General features: G+C 48.3%; 1 protein-coding gene across 3 annotated transcripts in view; it reads left to right on the forward strand.

Moving 5' to 3' along the window:
• The window catches only part of EPS8L3 (EPS8 like 3), a 64,765-nt gene that overhangs the window by 34,133 nt on the left and 10,989 nt on the right, over window positions 1-19,643 (forward strand). For 2 of the 3 annotated variants that reach the window (XM_054980168.1, XM_054980167.1), the window contains exons 4-16: window positions 230-294; window positions 1,162-1,226; window positions 2,111-2,269; window positions 4,843-4,992; window positions 6,679-6,755; window positions 7,345-7,529; window positions 12,266-12,345; window positions 13,063-13,183; window positions 15,090-15,154; window positions 16,261-16,335; window positions 16,785-16,933; window positions 17,961-18,069; window positions 18,980-19,014. In XM_054980168.1, the coding sequence (XP_054836143.1) occupies window positions 230-294; window positions 1,162-1,226; window positions 2,111-2,269; window positions 4,843-4,992; window positions 6,679-6,755; window positions 7,345-7,529; window positions 12,266-12,345; window positions 13,063-13,183; window positions 15,090-15,154; window positions 16,261-16,335; window positions 16,785-16,933; window positions 17,961-18,069; window positions 18,980-19,014 (1,335 nt within the window). Of the gene's footprint in view, window positions 1-229; window positions 309-1,161; window positions 1,227-2,110; window positions 2,270-4,842; window positions 4,993-6,678; window positions 6,756-7,344; window positions 7,530-12,265; window positions 12,346-13,062; window positions 13,184-15,089; window positions 15,155-16,260; window positions 16,336-16,784; window positions 16,934-17,960; window positions 18,070-18,979; window positions 19,015-19,643 lie in introns of all 3 variants that reach the window. The other variant, XM_054980169.1, reaches the window with a different exon arrangement.

Below are 19,643 nucleotides of genomic sequence, written 5' to 3' on the forward strand. Positions count from 1 at the left end.
TTGTTAGGTAAGTAATGAGTTCAATCAAAAGCTCCACTGCTGCTTCTTTACCATTTGTGGAGCTCTATTCAGACGGATAAGGCAGCCTGATGGGGGCTATGGTCTATCTGTATGAGCACTAATGAGACAATAAGGGAATTTAGGGCAAGGTGAACACAGCTAGAAATTTCAAAAACTTCATATATCCATTTATCACTTTTCTTCATTTATCAGTTTGCTTTCTCCACAGTGCAAGTGAGTCCAGCTTCAATGGAGCTAGCAGCATGACTCGGCCAAGTGGCAAGGCTATTTACCGTAAGGCCTCTCAGGTTGTTTTTCTTTTCCTCCTTCAACCTCTTCCAGTGTTGCCAGATAATCTACTGAGAACCCTCAACCCAGGGTCTAAACATTCTTAGCTTTTGCTCCAGAATCTCATATTGGGACGCAGGTAAAAAAAACCTTAACCGAAGGCAGCCCCATAAAGCCACTTCACTTCAAGGAAGTGCCCCAGAGGCATACAGTGGCTATATTCCTTTCCCGCATCGGGCAGTGACAACCTCATGCATATCTTGGTTTAAAGGGATCTTCCTTCTCCCTCCATGTTAAAAAAAAACCTTAAGGAACTCTCTTTCTTTTGCATAGGAAGTCACACTGAGCCAACTCTCTAGTCTTCCAGCATATTCTAACTCCCCGCCCCCCCAGCTGTTGCTTACGACTCTCTGGTCATGCTAAAAACTGCTGGCCAGGTGTCCTCCCAACCTAGATGGAGCTAAAATTAGAATGATATTCACCCACCCTGAATTCTTGTACCTTACATGTGTGTATGTTATGTGCCATCAAGTCGCTTATGGCAACCCTATGAATCAATGCCCTCCAAAATTTCTTATCATTGACAGCCTTGCTCAGGTCTTACAAAGGCTGTGGCTTCCTTTATAGAGTCCAGCTACCTCATGGTGGGTGTTCCTCTTTTCCTACTGCCTCCCACTTTTTCTAGCATTATTGTCTTTTCCAGTGGGTCTTGTCTTCTCATGATGTGACCAAAGTACGACAGCCTCAGTTTCATCATTCAAGGACATAAAAGGTCTTGTGCCTTTGATTCTTGCATACATAAGGTCTGGCGACACTGAACTCTTCTTCAGGCTGCTTCCTTCACTCTGTCTGCTCTCTCTCTTCGTCTCACAGGCCAGCGGAAGGAGTACATTGAATCTGTGATAAACAAGCAACACGAATTTCATCACCGGGTGGAGGTAGGAGAGGACTGAGGAAGCACAGAAAGCTCCATTCCATCCAGTTGCAGCACCCATTTGGCAGTGCCAACTAATCCAGTCTCTACTGGCTAGCTAGTCTATTGGTAGCCCTGTACGCTCCCATAGGACATCACATGTGGGCCTCTTAGTGCTCAGATTTGAAGATTCCTCTGAGGTCCAGCATTAGGAGACTAGCAGTGCAATCCTGCACAGAGTTCCTTCAGTCTAAGCCCATTGATTTCAATACCTTTAGACTGGAGTAACTGTACAGAATTGCACTGTACTTCTGTCAACTTCTGTCACTGTGACACTGAGAGATCTCTGCCTTTTGGTGCTACACCTCTGAAGATGCCAGTCACAGCTGCTGGCGAAACGTCAGGAACTACAATGCCAAGACCATGGCTATACAGCCCGGAAAATCCACAACAACCAAACAATGCTTAGTTGATTAATTACCTGACTAAATATAAACACAAGCATACTATTAGAGAATCTCAATATATTTTGATAATTTGAAGGAAGCAGGTTTTGTTTGTTAAATTTGTTATCACATTTGTAGAAGAAAAAGCCATCTTCCATATATACAAAACCACCTAGAAGGAAAATGCTCTTTAATCAATTAATGTGTGCCCTCAGCTCATAGTCCCATCTGTTAAAATTTGTTCTCATATTTAAAAAATCCTCTCTTAATTAATCATCTCATGATTTAGTTGATTAACGTACAGCCCTTATGGAGAAGACCCATGGAAATTTCATGGGAAGACTATAATGTAACACCCTACAGCCCAGTAAACAGTAACAGTACATTCTGTCCCCTGTCTTAGGAGCTGTTTGTGTGTTCAGGTTACCTACTATGACTACTAAATACCGACTCTTATCTGCAGCACCTTCTTACTAGACACATGGATGGCAAGGATATTTGCAATGTAGAGAATTGTATTGAACAGCTGAAAATGATGAATGCAGAGGGCCAGGTGTGGGGACAAGATATGTTTCTGCAGGTGAAGAATCAGAATTTGCTGCTGACTGACATTGAGGCAGAGGTGAGCAGAGGTGCCTTCTTTGCTTTTGCACACCATTTATAACAGCAGGGGGTGGGGTGGAGATGAGATGTGAAGAGGAGCTGCGAGAACATCTTAGAACCTAAGACTTCGAGTTCCAAGGAACAAACCACACATGATGCAGGGATCCATGACTGGATCCTCAGACAGGTATTGTAGGTGAAAAAAAAAGAGGGGGAGGCAATATGCCTCAGGACTGCAATGCTAGGGAGGAGCAAAGGCCCCTTTCACACTCACGTTTAAAACAGAAGGATCTGAGCAGTCGCCGCCGCTTTAGCCCTCGCACCGGCTTTGAACTGTCCTCCACTCCTGATTTGGTCTCACGTTCGTTGCTGCATTTTATATTCAATATCAGGCACGTGTTCTGCTGCAAGGTTTGTGGGCCACTGAGTACGTGTCATGGGGTTTTTTGAAAGCTTGAGCATGTGTGGTAATGCTGTGATGTAGCTCCCCCCCCCCTTTTTTTTCCTGTTCTCTGCAATCAGAGAAGAGTAATTAAAGAAAGCGAGTTCTACACAGCGATAGCTACAGAATGGAAAAGTGTGTGTGGAGAGGGGGAGTACTCCATTTAGACAGGTCCCAACTGAATGCTTGCAAGAAAACAATCTTGGTTTGTGGTGAGGAAAGCTCCCTTCTCCAGGAAGCCACTGTTCTGCTTGGTGTAGTTTGGTGTAGTGGTTAAGAGCGCGGGACTCTAATCTGGAGAGCCAGGTTTGATTCCCCACTCCTTCACTTGAAGCCAGCTGGGTGACCTTGGGCTAGTCACAGCTCTCAGGAGCTCTCTCAGCCCCACCCACCTCACAGGGTGTTTTGTTGTGGGGATAGTAATAACATACTTTGTAAACTGCTCTGAGTGGGCATTAAGTTGTCCTGAAGGGCAGTATCTAAATCGAATGTTATTATTATTATGGTTGTTTTGAGTACTCACTCAACCACTCATCACAAGGGACTGTTAAATGGCCATAATTCTGTTTTGCGCATAAATTCAAAATACTGTAACGTTACTGCCCATCAGAAATACTTTAAAAATTCAGATGGCGAGCTGAGGAGGGCCAGAACCCACCCTGGCTCCGCTCGCAAGGAGGTGATGGACACACAGTTAAGCTTCCTTGCTCTTCCCCTCCCTGGCTCCGCTCGCCCGGGAGGGAAGCAGAGGAGGCGATAGACGGGCATTCACTGCTGCCCGCCTGGGCTCCGCTCACCTGGGAGGGAAGTGGAGGAGGCGATGAATGGGCACAGCTGAGCTTCCTCGCTGCTGCCCGCTCCGCTCGCCAGGCACCATGTGCAGCACACAGACAGAGCCTCCCCCCCCCCCCCGCTGCCTGCTAAGCCAAGCCCCAGTTCCTTGGGAGTGAAGGACGGATGCCCAGGGACCCTGGCACTTCCCAACTTCCTCGCCTCCCTCCACTTCTGCGCCCTTCTTTCCCTGCTCAGGCCAGGGTGGGCCAGTTGGAGGATGCTGCACCATGCAGTCAACGAATGCACTTTAGAAAAAACATGGCGAAAGAAGCATTAGGGGAGCTGATGAGGGTGGGTGTGGTTAAATCTGCTCCGGCCAATCAATGTATGAAAGGACCAAAAGGGGGGTCTTAAAAGGCAAAACTGTTCACAAGGCCATACACCACACCCTGCATGAGTTGGTGGCTGAGGCCAAAAAAACCATTCACCATATGTCTGCAGCCAGATACCCCGGGGGAAACCTGAAAGAAGCCTGGAGCAGCATCACATGATCACCTTGGGAATGTAAAAGGTGGTAGAACATGGAACGTGAAACAGAAAGTTACTGCGCTGTAAGACTGAGTGCGCAAGTGCCCTTTATCTCTGTGCCATTTCACTGATCAGAAATCCACTCTTCCCCAGATGCTTTAAGCTCCAGTAGGAAAGAAGATGGGCTGAATGGCCCAGGCTAGCCTGATCTTATCAGATCTCAGAAGATAACCAGGGCCGGCCCTGGTTAGTTCTTGGACAGGAGACCACCAAGGAAGTCCAGGGTCACCAAGCTGAGGCAGGCAATGGCAAACTGCTGCCGTTTGTCTCTTGGTCACCCTAAATTGGCAGTGACTTCATGGCACTTCACACACAGAGGAAATAAGAAAGGCATAATATGGGTCCCTGTTTCTAGACCAACCCAGAGGGGTAATTTTGGACTGGGAAAATGGAGCAAAGGATTGTTACTCCCTTTCCTTGGCATTATATTCCTCATCTGTCCTGGTCCTTCCTCACAGTTGTTCTTTGCAGCTGAAATACATTATAGTAATCTTTTATCTGGATAAGCAGCATAAAAAAATTCTAAATAAATAATGAACAAATAAATAGGGATCTGAGTACTTTGGCCCTAAATACTTGACATGGTAAAGACAAATACAGGATGTACCACCAAAAGACAATAATGAACTAGTCTGGCGGCAATGGATACTCTTCTTGCTTCCTTATTCCCTCATGGAGTGGATGGGAGAGCTCCCCATCTTATCTTCACCAAGCCAAGGAAAATTCTGATAGGTAGGAAGTGTTGCTAATGAACCACTTGCCTGCTTAATCCCTGGGATTACCTACAGGAGGAGCTGGATTCTTACCCTCTGGAATGCATCCAGGAATGTGTCTGTGTCCTTGACAGCTGCATCTATAATTCCATTTTGGCTATCATTGTGAAAGAAGTGAAATTACAAAGGACCAGTGTCATGCTTTTTCAGTGTGAGCAGATTGGGGTGAGCAAAATCCAGAATCTCTGTGTGTGTATGTGTGTGTGTATTATTTTGATCTCCTGCACTCACTGCCCAGACTGCTTCCATAGCCCAGTGACAGATTTTTCCCCAAGGGAATGAGAAGATTATGCAGGACAAAATGCCAATTCATGCTGATGTTGAGGTTTTTTGCACTATTTTTTCCCTCTTGGTTTTGGCTCCTTGATTTATGCTGAGTTCTGCATGCATTTTTGCCTTTAATTTTCAGTTCAAGTATTTTGGATTTCCCCTATGTTTTTTCCAGTTCTCAAGACCACATTTACCCCAATCTTTTTCTGGAACCTGATTTTGAATTGACTTTTTCCTCATCTATAATGTTTCTTCCAGTTTTGTTTGCCCCACCCATTCCCACACACCTCCAACCCACATTTTGATTATTGAACATTCATCAACAGCAAACCATTCTTCCCCCCGATGCATTATCGAAGGCTTTCACGGCCGGAGAACGATGGTTGTTGTGGGTTTTCCGGGCTGTATTGCCGTGGTCTTGGCATTGTAGTTCCTGACGTTTCGCCAGCAGCTGGCGAAACTGTGACACTGAGAGATCTCTGTCTTTTGGTGCTACACCTCTGAAGATGCCAGCCACAGCTGCTGGCGAAACGTCAGGAACTACAGAGCCAAGACCACGGCAATACAGCCCGGAAAACCCACAACAACCATCATTCTTCCCCCCATTCCTAGTTTTGTTTTGATCTTTTTAAATCAACCATTTCATATTGATATATTGATCTACCATAATAATAATATGTGCAGCTGGTTCCCTGAATTCCCAGCTTTCATTTTTAAAAACAGTAAGTCTCTAGCCCCTTCCCTTGAGGAGATATGCCTTTTTCCTTATATCTTCACAAGGGAAGGGGCTAGAGCCTTACTTTTAAAAAAAATAGCTGGGAATTCAGAGAACCTGCGGCACCTTTTACTACAACATTAGGTCAATCTATTGATATGAAACTGATTTTTTTTTTTAAAAAAATTGCAAAAGTCCTGGTGACCAAGGAGAGCGGGGGGCGGGGGGGTGGCCTGGTGCCCGAAGAAGCAGCATGGCTTCAAAAGCACATCGCCACTGCTGCTCTGGGGTACATCCCAATAGAAGTTGATTTGCATTGCCAGTGCTGGCCACTGCCTCCTGGCTCTGCATCAGCCCAGGCAGAGCTTTCCAGTTTGGATTGTGGTGGAGGTGGGGACTTAGGCGTGGGTGCTAGAGCTGCTCCCCTTTTAGGCTCCCCCATGCAAAGACTTTCTCATGTGTTCATTTTCAATCTTTTTAAAAAATTCAGTCCTTATATCAATCTATATATGCATGTGCAAAAAATAAAAGGTGTGTGTGTGCTGTGATGTCACCAATGATGCCATCAATGATGACAGCACATGCAGAACAAAATAAAACTGAGGACAGATGAACAGAAAAACCATACCCAAATCAATTCCCACGCTTGGGGATCAAACACTAAGAAAATCCGGAATAAATCGAGTGTTCAGAAAAGCCCGTTGTCAAAGGAACTGAAATTATCAGTGTCCAGCATAGTAGCAAATCCTGGCTGTTCCATCCTGGAGCTTCTCTTTTATTAGACATCCTGGAAGGCTGTTGCAGGGGAACTTGGGTAGATCTTGCTGACTGAGGGTATAATTTGCAATGCTTTTACTCATCACTAGGCACAGCTGATGAAAACCAAACTGGAGAAGGCAATTGAGGAATGGAGAGGTGAACGGCAGAATCAACACTTGCTCAGGTAAAAGGGCAATTAAGGACAGCACCTACACCCAGACCTTTCTCCTACAGAACAAAATTTTAATTTGGACATAATGATTCTTCCTAATGTGTAATTTCTGGATGTTTTCAACCTTGAAGTTCCAAGCAGATGCAATTCAGAACCTTGGGGTCAAAGAAGCAATGACTCTTCTTGTCTGCTGGGCCAGCGGAAGGATTTTTGGTGCCATAGATGAATGAGTTTGGCACACACACACACACCCATTGAATACAGAGAATAATTAGAATGAAATTTTACCTTTATTTACTTGACATCCAAAATGAATACTGTAAAATTAAGAATAAAAATTCACTTTTGTCTAATTTGGTGCCCCTAAAAGCTTGGTTTCCAAGGCTGAGCTGGCATTGCCTGTCTGCCATTCATCAACTAGAGTCTTGCGTGTGATTTCCTTTCTGTCTCGTCTAACACAGCATGTGGCACCTTGTTGCCATCTCCAAAAGCTTCAATCTAGCCAATGCTTCAGAAGAAGTTCCACCAGCATTGTGCTAACTGGGTTATCTTTATTTTTTTCCTTATAAACTAAAATATCTACTTGCAATTTTCCTTCCAGGAACGATCTGGAGAACATGCTGCATCGACACAGGCAGGCATCCTTTAATGACAACCCCCACAAAGACAGAAGAGTAACATCCCTGATGGAACTGGATCATGCTACTTCTCCATCCAGAATACCTGGGAAGAGGCAGGAGCAGCATCCTTGGGAAGTCAGCTCAGTTCCCATGGGCAACAAAAGAGGTGACTAAATGTTTACCTTACAGATCCTCTTTGTAAAATAAGGCAGCTGCTGCACCTCCCACTCCTACTGTTTGGATGAATCAGAGAGACAGGGACCAAGACTAGACATGGGCACGAACTGAAAAAAATAACAAACCAGTGGATCGTGGTTCGGTGCAGACGACCGAACTCGGGAGGCAATCCCGAGTTAGTGAACCTCAGCAACCATCTCTCTTTGCCAAACCGGATCGTGGTTCGTGGTTCGGGGACAGCACGATGCAGCGCATTGCTATTCCCAGCGATACAGAAACGGTGGCTGATGCCGGCAGTTGCCGTCCTGACGGGCACAAGGAGACGGTGAGGGGTCTGGCCGCTCGCCAGCGGCACACCCCATGTGCCCGCCCGCCAGGCCAAAGTGGAGCGCGCTGGTATTCCCAGCAAGAAAGGAACGGTAGATAATGTCAGTGGCCACCAGGCCTGGCGGGCACGGGGAGACGGCGATGAGCTGCCTCCCCTCAGGGGGCGGGGGGTCTGGCCGCTTGCTGGTGGCACCCCCCATGTGCCTGCCCACCAGGCCAAAGTGGAGAGCGCTGGTATTCCCAGCAAGAAAGGAACAGTGGGTACTGCCGGTGGACGCCGGGCCTGGTGGGCACAGGGAGGCGGCAGAGAGTTGCCTCCCCTCAGGGGGTGGGGGTCTGGCTGCTTACCAGCGGCACCCCCCATGTGCCCGCCCGCCAGGACGAAAAGGAGTGCGCTGGTATTCCCAGCAAGGGAAGGAATGTGGGTACTGCTGGCGGCCGCCGGGCCTGGAGGGCATGGAGAGGTGGCGGAGAGCTGCCTCCCCTCGGTCTGGCCACTCACCAGCAGAACCCCCCATGTGCCCGCTCACCAGGCCGAAAAGGAGCGCGCTGGTACTCTCTGCGATGCCAGGAAGGTACTGCCGGCGGCTGCTGGGCCTGGCAGGCATGGGGAGGCGGCAGAGAGGGGGGCGGGGGGTCTGGCCGCTCACCGGTGGCACCCCCCATGTGTCCGCCTGCCAGGCCGAAAAAGAGCGCGCTGGTACTCTCTGCGATGCCAGGTAGGTGGGTACTGCCAGCGGCTGCCGGGCCTGGCAGGCACGGGGAGGTGGTGGAGAGCTGCCTCCCCTCAGGGGGTGGGGGTCTGGCCACTCGCCGGCGGCACCCCCCATGTGCCCACCCGCCAGGCCGAAAAGGAGCGCGCTGGTATTCCCTGCGATGCCAGGAAGATGGGTACTCAGGGGGCGGGGGGTCTGGCCGCTCACCGGTGGCACCCCCCATGTGCCCGCCCACCAGGCCAAACTGGAGCACACTGGTATTCCCAGCAAGGGCAGGAATGTAGGTAGTGCCGGTGGCCGCCGGGCCTGGTGGGCACGGGGAGGTGGTGGACAGCTGCCTCCCTCAGGGGGTGGGGGGTCTGGCCCCTCGCCGGCGGCACCCCCCTGTGCCCGCCCGCCAGGCCAAACTGGAGCATGCTGGTATTCCCAGCAAGGGCAGGAATGTGGGTACTGTGGGTGGCCGCCGGGCCTGGCGGGCACGGGGAGGTGGTGGAGAGCTGCCTCCCCTCAGGGGGTGGGGGTCTGGCCACTCGCTGGCGGCACCCCCCATGTGCCCACCCGCCAGGCTGAAAAGGAGCACGCTGGTATTCCCTGCGATGCCAGGAAGGTGGGTACTGCCGGCGGCCGCTGGGCCTGGCAGGCATGGGGAGACGGTGGAGAGCTGCCTCCCCTCAGGGGGCGGGGGGTCTGGCCGCTCACCGGCGGCACCCCTCATGTGCCCACCCGCCAGGCCAAAAAAGAGTACGCTGTGATTCCCAGAGAGGGTGGGAGCGGACATGACATTCGGATGGGGGCCTGATCCCCCAGCCACTGCAGGTCCTCACCCGAGGGTCCCACCGAGGAACAGTGCAGCGGTGGCAGCCAACAGTACCCACCTTCCCACCTTGCTGGAAAGGACGGGAGTTGCGGGACACACTCCCACCCAGCTGAAAGAGGTCGCGTCAGTCCCGTTGACAGGGGTGCCACCACATTGTCAACCGACTGTATCCGTACACAATACAATCGGTAGCACGAACGCCACCGAGCTGTGTAACCAAGGAGAGAGCAGTAACAGGATAGTCCCTCGTGAAACAGGGGCTGACCTGATCCGCCATCCTGCCTTTGTGGAAAGTAGGGGATGTGCAGGACAGGAGGCATTGTTTGGACGGGTCAGAGTGGGTCCTGAGAGGGGGAGACGAAAATGGGACAGCAGCAGCAGCAGCTGACATTGGCCACCTTCCTGCCTTTGTGGGAAGGACATCAGTCGAGCGACCCATTCCCTCCTGCTTAGAGGGCTCTGTGTTTGCAATGGATGGGGGCACTGTGCGGCTGAACTATATGTGCAACAATTCCTGAGCTGCTGCGCAAGTGCCCAAAGGAGGCTGCCATCAGCAGCATCATCCAGCTTCTTGCTTTGCCAGAAAGGATGGGAGGGAGAGGACCTGTCATGTGGGGGGGGGAGTGGGAAGATCCCCCCGAAACCGCCAGGCCAAAGAGGAGCATGCTGGAATTCCCAGCGTGGGAGGGAGAGGACGTGTCATTCGAACCGGGGGCCTGATCCCTCAGCCACCGCGGGTCCTCACCCGAGGGTCCCACTGAGGAACAGTGTGGCGGCAGCCACCTCCTGAGCCATCAGCCTCGAGGTTGTAAGCGGCGCTGTCCCAGACCCCGAGGGGACAACCTCCACCAGCACGGCCTGCCGGAGCGCTCTGCTATTGCCAGCATCACCCTCAGGGCAAACTGATCCTCCCACTGACCCCTGCTCACAAGAGCTGGTGGCCCCCTTTCTCCCCCCCAATGGATGTTTCACTGGGTGAGGAGGGAGACAGGCTCGGGTGGTGCCTCTTCAGGTGCTGAGTCAGGGCCGTCAAAGACAGGTGCTTCGCACCAGGACATCACAGGCATGGCACCGCACCACACGGGGGTCATCAGGAAGGGCCCGAAAGTGCCTCCATATGGAGGAGTTGTAATGTCGACCGCTAACTGTCCCAGGGGAAGGAGGACAAACGGTTACAGGCTGTGCTGCGGAGCTGGACACGGACGATGGTGTGAGGGGTGGACTGCAGGAGGGGACACCACCGAGAGTTTGGGATGGGGACAGGAGGGATCTTTCATAACACACATACCATTCCTCCAGGGATACATCACCCACCCACCCCTCCTCCAAATGTTGAGAGAGATTCTCTCCCCCCTGCACAAAGACCTCTTGGGCCTCCACAGCCCACATAGGTGAATTGGGGGGAGCGGGAGGACTCCCTGCGGCCCCTGAGCCACACCCAATACTGCTTTCCACAACTGAACCGGGAGGACTGCCATCGCACTTCAACCCACAACCACCCTTGGCAGCCAACACTAGAGGAAGACTCATTGTGCCACCAAACTAGAATTAAGGAGGACAGGAAAGGAGATGACCCTGTGTGCCCTCCGCCGTGGTGCCCACCGAGCTTGGCCCCAGGGCCTGGCAGCAGCCCTGGCACCAGAGGGAAGGAGGGACTAGAGCCCTAGCCCACCGCTCCCACAGATCTGACCCAATCAGGCTCTGATCAATAATTAATGTGAGCCCTCAGCCGAGGTGCCCACTGAGCTTGGCCCCAGAGCCAGGCAGCAGCCCTGGAACCAGAGGAGATAGATTCCTATCCCCCAAAGCCAAGTTCAATTGTACTCTCAGTCTCTCTCCCCAAAGGCTAGCAAGTGGCAAGCAAGAGCTCTGTCCCACTCCACTGCTCGCAGAAAGTGAAACCCAGCCTGAGAGACCACGGCTATTTATAAGCAAGGGTCCCATTCAGCAACACAGGAGGTCTGTGTTTGGCCGTCAGAGCTGCCTATCAGGGTTTGCAGGGATGAGATTGGAGTGCCCATGGCTACAGAACACCCCCTTCCCCCTCCCTCCCCTGGGTGTCTTCTCCCAACTTGTAACTGCTTTGCAGCTCCGTGGTTGGAAGGAAGCCCTGCTGATCAAGGAAAGCTGGGCTTCCATTTGGGTTTCCAGGGTGACAGAATGAGGGCAGACAGAGCTCAGGCATTCCCCTGGCTCCGTTGCCAGGGGAATAGATTGCTGGCGCCTGAGTGTCTGGCTTCCCGAACTGCGCCTGAACGCCCCGAACCAGGCCTCTCCTGACCGTTGGTTCGTTGGCCATGGCTGACCACGATCTGCCGGGTCACGATTGCGCGATCGCCATTTTCGTGGGTTTTTACGGTTCGTAATGTAGTTTGTGCCCATCTCTAACCAAGACACACTGTATGAAAACAGGAACAAGTCAGTTTCAGCACTGTGTGGGACACTGTGCAGGTGCTCCTCCATATATCACATGGGCCTGCAACTTGAATCCTGCAGTAACCCTCAGAGAAACTGGCAGAAGGCTAGAAAACCAGTACGGCACTGTTACACAGCTGGCCTAGCAGTAGATGAGACTGAAGAGTTGAAAAAGTGTATCCAAGACCAACCATAGGGTCTGCAGGGCTAGCTTCCATTGCTCATCATAGGGGTTGGTAATGCCAGCTTTTTCCAGATGCTTCTGGAGCAGTGCTCCTTCCAGCTCTACCACTCAGCGGTTGTGGCCAAGTCCTGCTCTCAGGCTCCCACAAGTATCTCCTCTATATAGGTCTTGGGATCAAAGCCAACTGGAGCATGTTCTGGGGAAAAGGGATTAGAACATGTGGTGGGCATTTCAGTAATTGATCTTTGGTGCTTTGATCATTGCAGAAGCTGAACAGCAGCAGCGGGATGAGCTTCTATGGGATGATTCCAGGTTTCAAACAACACAGGACACAGGCAGAGCTACTGTAAGTATTTGGGGCCTTTTCTTGGATGCTAACTTCTGCTTACCTCAAAGAGAGCACCTTTGCCAATGTTGTTTCTAGACCATGCAAGCCTGGAGTGCAGAAATTTTGTTTGTCATTTGTATACACGTGGTAGGAAGTCAGCATGGCCTGGGAGACTGGCTAGACAGAGAAGGGAATAAAAATAATATCTGCTGGGTACACTCATAGATTGGGCTGCTTTGAAGAACAAGATGCAGTCAAGAAGTGCCTCCTTTTTTGAGTTACCAATTACAGCGGGGAGATAATTTAAAAACTGGTTCAAGACAACCAGAAAGAGGGACAGTTAGGAGCCAGACTTACTCACACAGAAGGCTGAAATGTACAGGGCTCTAATCCTTTAGTCTAGGGGCTGTTCTGGAGCATGAGCAATGATAGCCAGTGTACTGGGAAGAGCTCCATAGTGATGATTTACCTGCTTCTTCGAGAGTAAATGAGACAATACAAAACATAATCTCCAGTGTGACACCCTTAAGAACATAAGAACATAAGAACATAAGAACATAAGCAAAGCCATGTTGGATCAGGCCAGTGGCCCATCCAGTCCCTTCTATGTTCCCTCGGAGAACTTGCACTGCAGTCCAGGACTCCAGGCTTCCCAGTGATCCTTCGGAACAGCTTTGAATGAGACATCGTTGACATCGTAGAGTGACTCGGCTTCTGTTTCTCTCCCGGGTGCAGGAGATCTTGAACCATATACTGAGTGACATTGAGATCTTTGTAGGCAAGCTGCAGCAGACCAGTGACACACTCAATGACAACAAGAAAAAAAAGAAGCCAAAGAAAAAGAAAAATCAGGAGTGTAAGTACGGGTGTTTCTGAGGGGGGGGGGGACTATCCAGGAGACAGGAGGGGGTATATTTTTTAATGTACTTTATTTTTCAGTTTTAACATTACAACAGAGCAACCATTGTTAGTAAGCTTATACATCTCAAAGATGACTAGCTTGTCAAAAATAATTAAAACGAACAAGTAACTTGGAATTTATACATGGACAACTGGTGGTACATTTAATGGAGATGACCAACCAGTGCAACTGTGGAGATTGTCCGCTGAATGAGGAATGTACTTGATACCTGTGAACTGTTAGCAGCTGCTGTAGCTCATCTAAGAAGGCAGGGGACCAGCCTTTGGCTCATGAAGCTGTAAGGCTAGTTGCTAGGTTACATTCAGCCTTATCTGGACACTTTACAACATGAACAGAAATCACACTCAAGTATGGCCACTTTGTACCATACACTCTTGCAATAAATTCCACACCCATGTATTATCAATGAAAATGTTGACTGGGGAGAATAAGTCTGTGCACAGACCTAAAATGAATATATGATTATCAGAAAGGAGGAAAATATGGTGTTCATTTGCAAATCATTTGTTTTGTGCTTGGGAATATCACTGAAAGCAATCAATCTTGACTTCAGTTATAGTGGCCTCATCTACAACTGCTTAAGACTTTGGATTTAAGCGTGCTCATGGACAATATGATCAAGACTGCTTGGTTGAATCCTACCAATTTTTCCACTCTTTCCCAGATCCGTTTTTCACTGCAGCTCTCCTGCCTCTTGGTTTTTGTCCATGTGGTTCCCATAATCCCTGGCATAGCCTTTCGATTGGTCAAAAGGGAACCTACTTTTCTTTTTTATCAGTAGAAAAGCTGCCCTGATCCAATCCAGTAACACTGTCTGTACATTGTTTGAGCTTAAATAGCTTGTAAATCAGGTTATAAATTGAGCGCGTGCATTGATCTACAGACTAGACTATGAAACTGACAGTGCAAGCCCCTGCAAAGTTACTCCAGTCTAAGCCCATTTATTTCAATAGACCTAGACTTGGAGTAGTTTTCTTTGCACTTTAAGTGCAGAATCCTGAAAAACAGAGGCTGTAATCTTAAGAAGATTTTCCTGGGAGTAAGTCCCATTGAATAAAGTTGGACTTATTTCTGAGTAGACCTCCTTGGATTGCTCCCAGAGTCTCTTGCAAAGGTGCAATTAACCAGTCTGCATTTCTTCTGTTTGCTCTGTACAGCTAATCATAGAGCACAACAGCAAGAGGGCTTCCGCATGGCCGTTTTCCCTGCCACAGTCCCCTAGAAGCAGCCATTCCCTCTTCCCATGTCACTGGGAATTTTCCATTTTTTAAAAAAATAGGCAATTGAATATTATGTTATTGATACACCATTGTAACAATAAATATAATGGGCTCTCTGAATTCCCATCTTTCTTTTTTCTAAACATAATTCTTTAACCCCTTATGTTGCTCAAATATAAAGGGAAAGGGTTACCTCCACAACAGAAGAGGCTAGAGACTTTTTCAAAAGTGAGAACCTGTTAGCATTTTGTCATAACATTATAATGACATTCAACTGCAGAATTTTTTTTAAAGCCACCCCCAGTGAAGAGGGGAGGAAATGGCCACTGCAGCCTGCCTGGACAGTGTCAACGGAAATGGTTGCCATGCAGGTGGGAAAATCCAGAGTTGCCCAAGCACACAGCAGTCATCTGCACTTTACTGTAATATTTTCCAAGAGTTTCTCAAAGCAAGTTTGAGAAAGATTGGAGAAAAACTGGGGAAATGCAGGAGGCACATAGCTGTACCACAATGCTGTGGGGTAGCAGGAAAAAAAAAACCCACTTCCCAACACTGAAAAAGGCCTTGGTTTTTGGAATGAGCTGATAGATGGACATCTGATCTTTTCTGTGGTTCTGCAGCACTGCCTCCGGAGCTGGAGTTCAAAGAATGTTTCCAGAAGATTAAATACAGCTTCAGTTTGCTGGTAGGTCTACAGTTTGTGTGACCCTGGCAGAAATTTCCCCCTTGACAGTTGAGCTCCCACCTCCATAGCCTAGAGCATCTAGGATGGTGGCACACAGAGCTCCATTGTGTCCAGATACAGACATTTATTAGATGAAGAGACTGATGGTGAATTTGTTTGCAAACAGCTGGGCCCACTAAAGAACCGGGAGCACAGTAGAGTTTAATTCTCCCACTTCAACACCATTTCCCAAATTGAAAATGTCTTCTATGACTGCCTTTAGCTTGGGCGGGGGGTGGGGGAGGACAAGAACAGTATGAGTATCTTGCCTTTCCCCTCTACATTTTCAATCAGGGAAATGGTGTTGAGGAGGGAGTGTACCCCCCTTCTCCAGCACCATGATCCCAATTACCACCAGCATCCAGCTCCAGCCACTTTTTGGACAAAAGATAATTAAGGAGATCTGTTCATCAACATCTCCTGTAGGTGCAACCTTAAAGATTAGTCAGGGAAGGGAAAGTGAAGGAAAAGGTAGGGGAGGGAGATCACTTTCACAGTGTCAGAAAAAAGAGGTGAGTTGTTAATGTCTTAAATCGGGGAGAGGGGTCAGCCCCCCCTCTTAGGCTGTCATAGGGCAAGTGACCTTTAGGACAGTGTTCTTCTTGGGAAAGAATGAAGTAAACTCTTTGCAGCTGCTCATTTTCTTGTTTGGGCAAGACCGGTCTCTTGCTTCTCATAGGAGAATCAGTCACATGGCCAGAGCCAAGCATCTGGCAAGACTGGGCAGCAGCACTGGCCACTGGGTGTTTGAAGAGCTCACACACCAAGGCCCAACTAAAGGCAGTGCAACTCCTGATCCACCTTCTCTGCTGGAGACAGTGGATTACACTTTAGCAGAATTAAATGAGCACTGAGTGTTTGTTATAGGAGTGGCAGGTTTCTGGTGGAGCAGAGGGAAGGCACTACAGGTTGCTTGTCCAGGGGCTAGTGAAACACTAGTACCAGCTCTGGCTCAGACACAAAACCATGGCCGCTTTGTTCCCCTGCATCTATGCATTAATTTCTTGCTGCCCCCTAAGGATATTGAAACAGAGACCAGCATTACAGTAAACTCTTTTCTCCCACAGGCAATGCTTGAACATATACTGCAACAACCAAGTGCTCAGGATCTGATTCATCTCATCTTTTCCACTTTGTCCACTGTGCGTATTCTGCCCAGGAAAGCTCTCATGATTTTGCTTTCAGAGAGACAGCGATCACTTCCCACATAAATATGGATTCCTGAGATTCTGATGTAGTAAAAAAATATTCCTAACCACTGGATTTCCCAGAACTTTAATCCTGGGGTTCAGAGGAGTTTCACTCCGGAGTTGTGGGTGACATTGACAGTGCCTAGCATTATGGCATCCCCCACTTCCCTAAGCGTGGGATGAGAGGGGCCAGTCACCAAAAGGGACCCCATGAAGGCCCCTAGAAAGAGGAAGTGAGAGATGAGTAGTTCCTTTTAAAGTGAGCTGTTCTGTAGTCTCCACCATATTGCCTCGCAATGAAAGAATAGGTCCTACCAGGGGCACAGCCCACCGTGGGCTGATATGAACAGACTGGTGGATTGAATGGTGCTCTGTGAGACTTCTGTGCTGTCACTTTTCAGATTTTATCCAATTGTCCATGGACCAAACTGGCCCCTACAGTAGACTCACCTTTGCTGACTCCAGCAGCTGTTAGCCTGCTCAAGTGTTCCTTGAATTCAGATGAACAGGCAACATGGAAGAGCTTGGGAGATGCATGGAGTCTCACTAGGTAAGGATCCTGGTAAGCAGGGAAATGAGAAAGCCACACAGGGTAAATGATTTCATGGTGAAGAGGAAACAGAGCTCATACTACTTGCATATCTCAATGCAACAGGGGGGACTTAATTTTAAAAGACTGTATTTGAAGAACTTCTGCAAGATTTGTCCTCTATAGCCACATTACTTGAGAAAGAATTGAACAAAAGAAACTATCCAGGTAGAAACAACCCATTTCCACAGAGAAAGGAGAATGCCTTTTTGAGCCTTCTTTATGTTGTTTGGACCAGGGTATGAAAAGAGAATTTTTTTTAAAAAAATGGATGTAACTTTACATTCAAATTAGGGACCAATTTAAGCAAAATCCTATTTTGGGTATTTTTCTTGGCGACTCTTGATTATGAACTAAACACCTCCAGCTGCCAGACGCTGAGCACAAACCTCTGGAGAAAGCTGTTGCCCTCAAACCCCTTTTGCAAATATCTCAGGGCTCAATTTTTGAAAAGGCAAGGTGTGTATTTTTTTAATAGGACTGGCAACAACATCCCTTTGGTCTGATTGAGAGGGGCTAATGTTCTTAACTGGAAATTGCACAGCGATCTTCATCAACACTGAGATTGTGTTTCTTTCACACCCTACTGTGCAATTCAGGCAATCGTGATTTGAAATTGTGCGACTGAATAAAATTAAACTGAGGGAGAATTGATGTTGTGATTTTACTTCATTTATACCCTGTCCTTGTCCCCAATGGGGACCCAAAGCAGCTTATATCATTCTCCTTTCTTCCATTTTAACCTCACAACAACCCTTTGAGGTAGGTTAGGTTGAGAGCGTGTGACTGGTTCAAGATCACCCAGCAAGCTTCTACAGCAGAATAGGGATTCTAACCTGAGTCTTCCAGATTCTAGTCCAACTCTGTAACCACTACAGTTTCAAAGTGATGGGTACTACCAGTCCATAAGACTAGAACGGTCCTTCATTCCACCTGTGTAGCTGGATCCACTTTCTAATGATCTGCACTACAAATTCTTTCCATACAGGTCAGAATACCCAAATGGAGAATCTATCCCACCATACATCCCTATATTCTCAGATGGATGGGTGCCTCCTACACCCATTGAAAGGAAGGATTCAGTTCATCTCAATAAGGTGAGTTTCTCCCAAATGGTAGACAGCAGAACCAGATGCTGTTACCTGCAGCATGCATCCATTATGGACAGTTCATTCAGTGGTTGCCATCCTCTACTTGTGAACCTATGTACTGACCTTGGCAACTACCTAGGCCAGAGCTTCTGAAGTGAAATCCATACCTAACACAGTCTCCTCTGGAAACAGCAGAGATGACCAGGGAGCCCCATCTTGCACAGTCTAGTAAATTGTTCCAGGAGAGTGTTTTCCACTAAAAATACCCTTAGGGCCATTATGAACCTCCACATTCAGAGGCAGTAAACCTCTGGATGCCAATGCCAGGAGGCAACTTCAGGAGATGGCCTTGTCCTCTACACCCTGTTGTTGGCCCTCCATAGTAAGTGTTGGCCATGGTGTGAGATGGGATGCTGGAGTGGATGGACCACTTGTCTGATCCAGTAGGGCTCTTCTTACATTCTTATGAGAGGGACAAACTACCCCACATAAAAAGGCTTACAGTGATTCTGCTGCATTGCTCTTCTTCAGGAGAGAAGCTATTATCCCCATGATATATCAAAGAAAAACCGGCTATTAGGAAAACTGGCAATCAGAATCAAAGATGTAAAATATACTGCTGTACCTAACTATTTGCACCTGATACTAGCAGACCACAGAAAAAATATTCAGCGGTAAATTCCCCATGCAGAGAAAACGCATACATGAGAAAATCTTTATGGCTGTTGCAACCTAAGACAGATTCATGTGCAGTTATTTGGTTTCAGAATATTGTGTATCCAACATCATATGCATGGCATAGTCATGCAAATATATTGAGCCATCAGATATTCAGGTCTATTTAATGAACATTATCAGTGGTTTCACTCTCACAATAATCTTTTGCCTATTCAATGTTTGTATTTTCTCCCGGCAGGCCCACAATAGAAACCAGAATACTTTTCCAGACAGGTATGTCTCTTCTCAAACTTGCTCAGCTTACTACTGAAGTGACAATATATTCCTGGGAAACAGAGTTTGTATTAGTGAATGTGGGGAAATCCCACTGAATCCTGCAGCAAAACATGTAAAAAAGTTCCACACAGCAGAGTCAGGTCACACTCTGTACATCCCCAATGTAGCACACCCAGAGGCACTATGTTGCCTGCCAATATATTTCCTAGCGCCTGCCTTCTTCTTGAGTCCTGGAGATAAAATGCAAACGGTATTGAATGGAATAGAAAGAGAGAGAGCTTTAAGCCACTCCCTACAAGCTGTTTGACAAGAGCCAAACTAAATGTGATGGCATCCTCATGGATGCCACGAGGACACCACAACCATTATAAAAAGTCATTTAAAAATACTGCAAAGGCCCAGTCCTGGTCGGACCCTCAGCACTCTTGTCCTCCATCCCACATGCACTTTTCAAGCACTGAAACAGCCATAGAGGCCATTTGAGCACTTGATAAGGCATGGGGGGAACAAGAGTCCCTTAGCCCACTTGCACTGTAGGCCTGATCCTAATGACTTTAAAATGGCAGCAGCATCCTCATGGCAGCGACAAAGTTACTGTAGGGTCTAGCTTGGCCCCCAGTTGAACT

This window comes from Eublepharis macularius, chromosome 5, assembly GCF_028583425.1.
Source record: "Eublepharis macularius isolate TG4126 chromosome 5, MPM_Emac_v1.0, whole genome shotgun sequence".
Classification (NCBI taxonomy): Eukaryota; Metazoa; Chordata; class Lepidosauria; order Squamata; family Eublepharidae; genus Eublepharis; species Eublepharis macularius.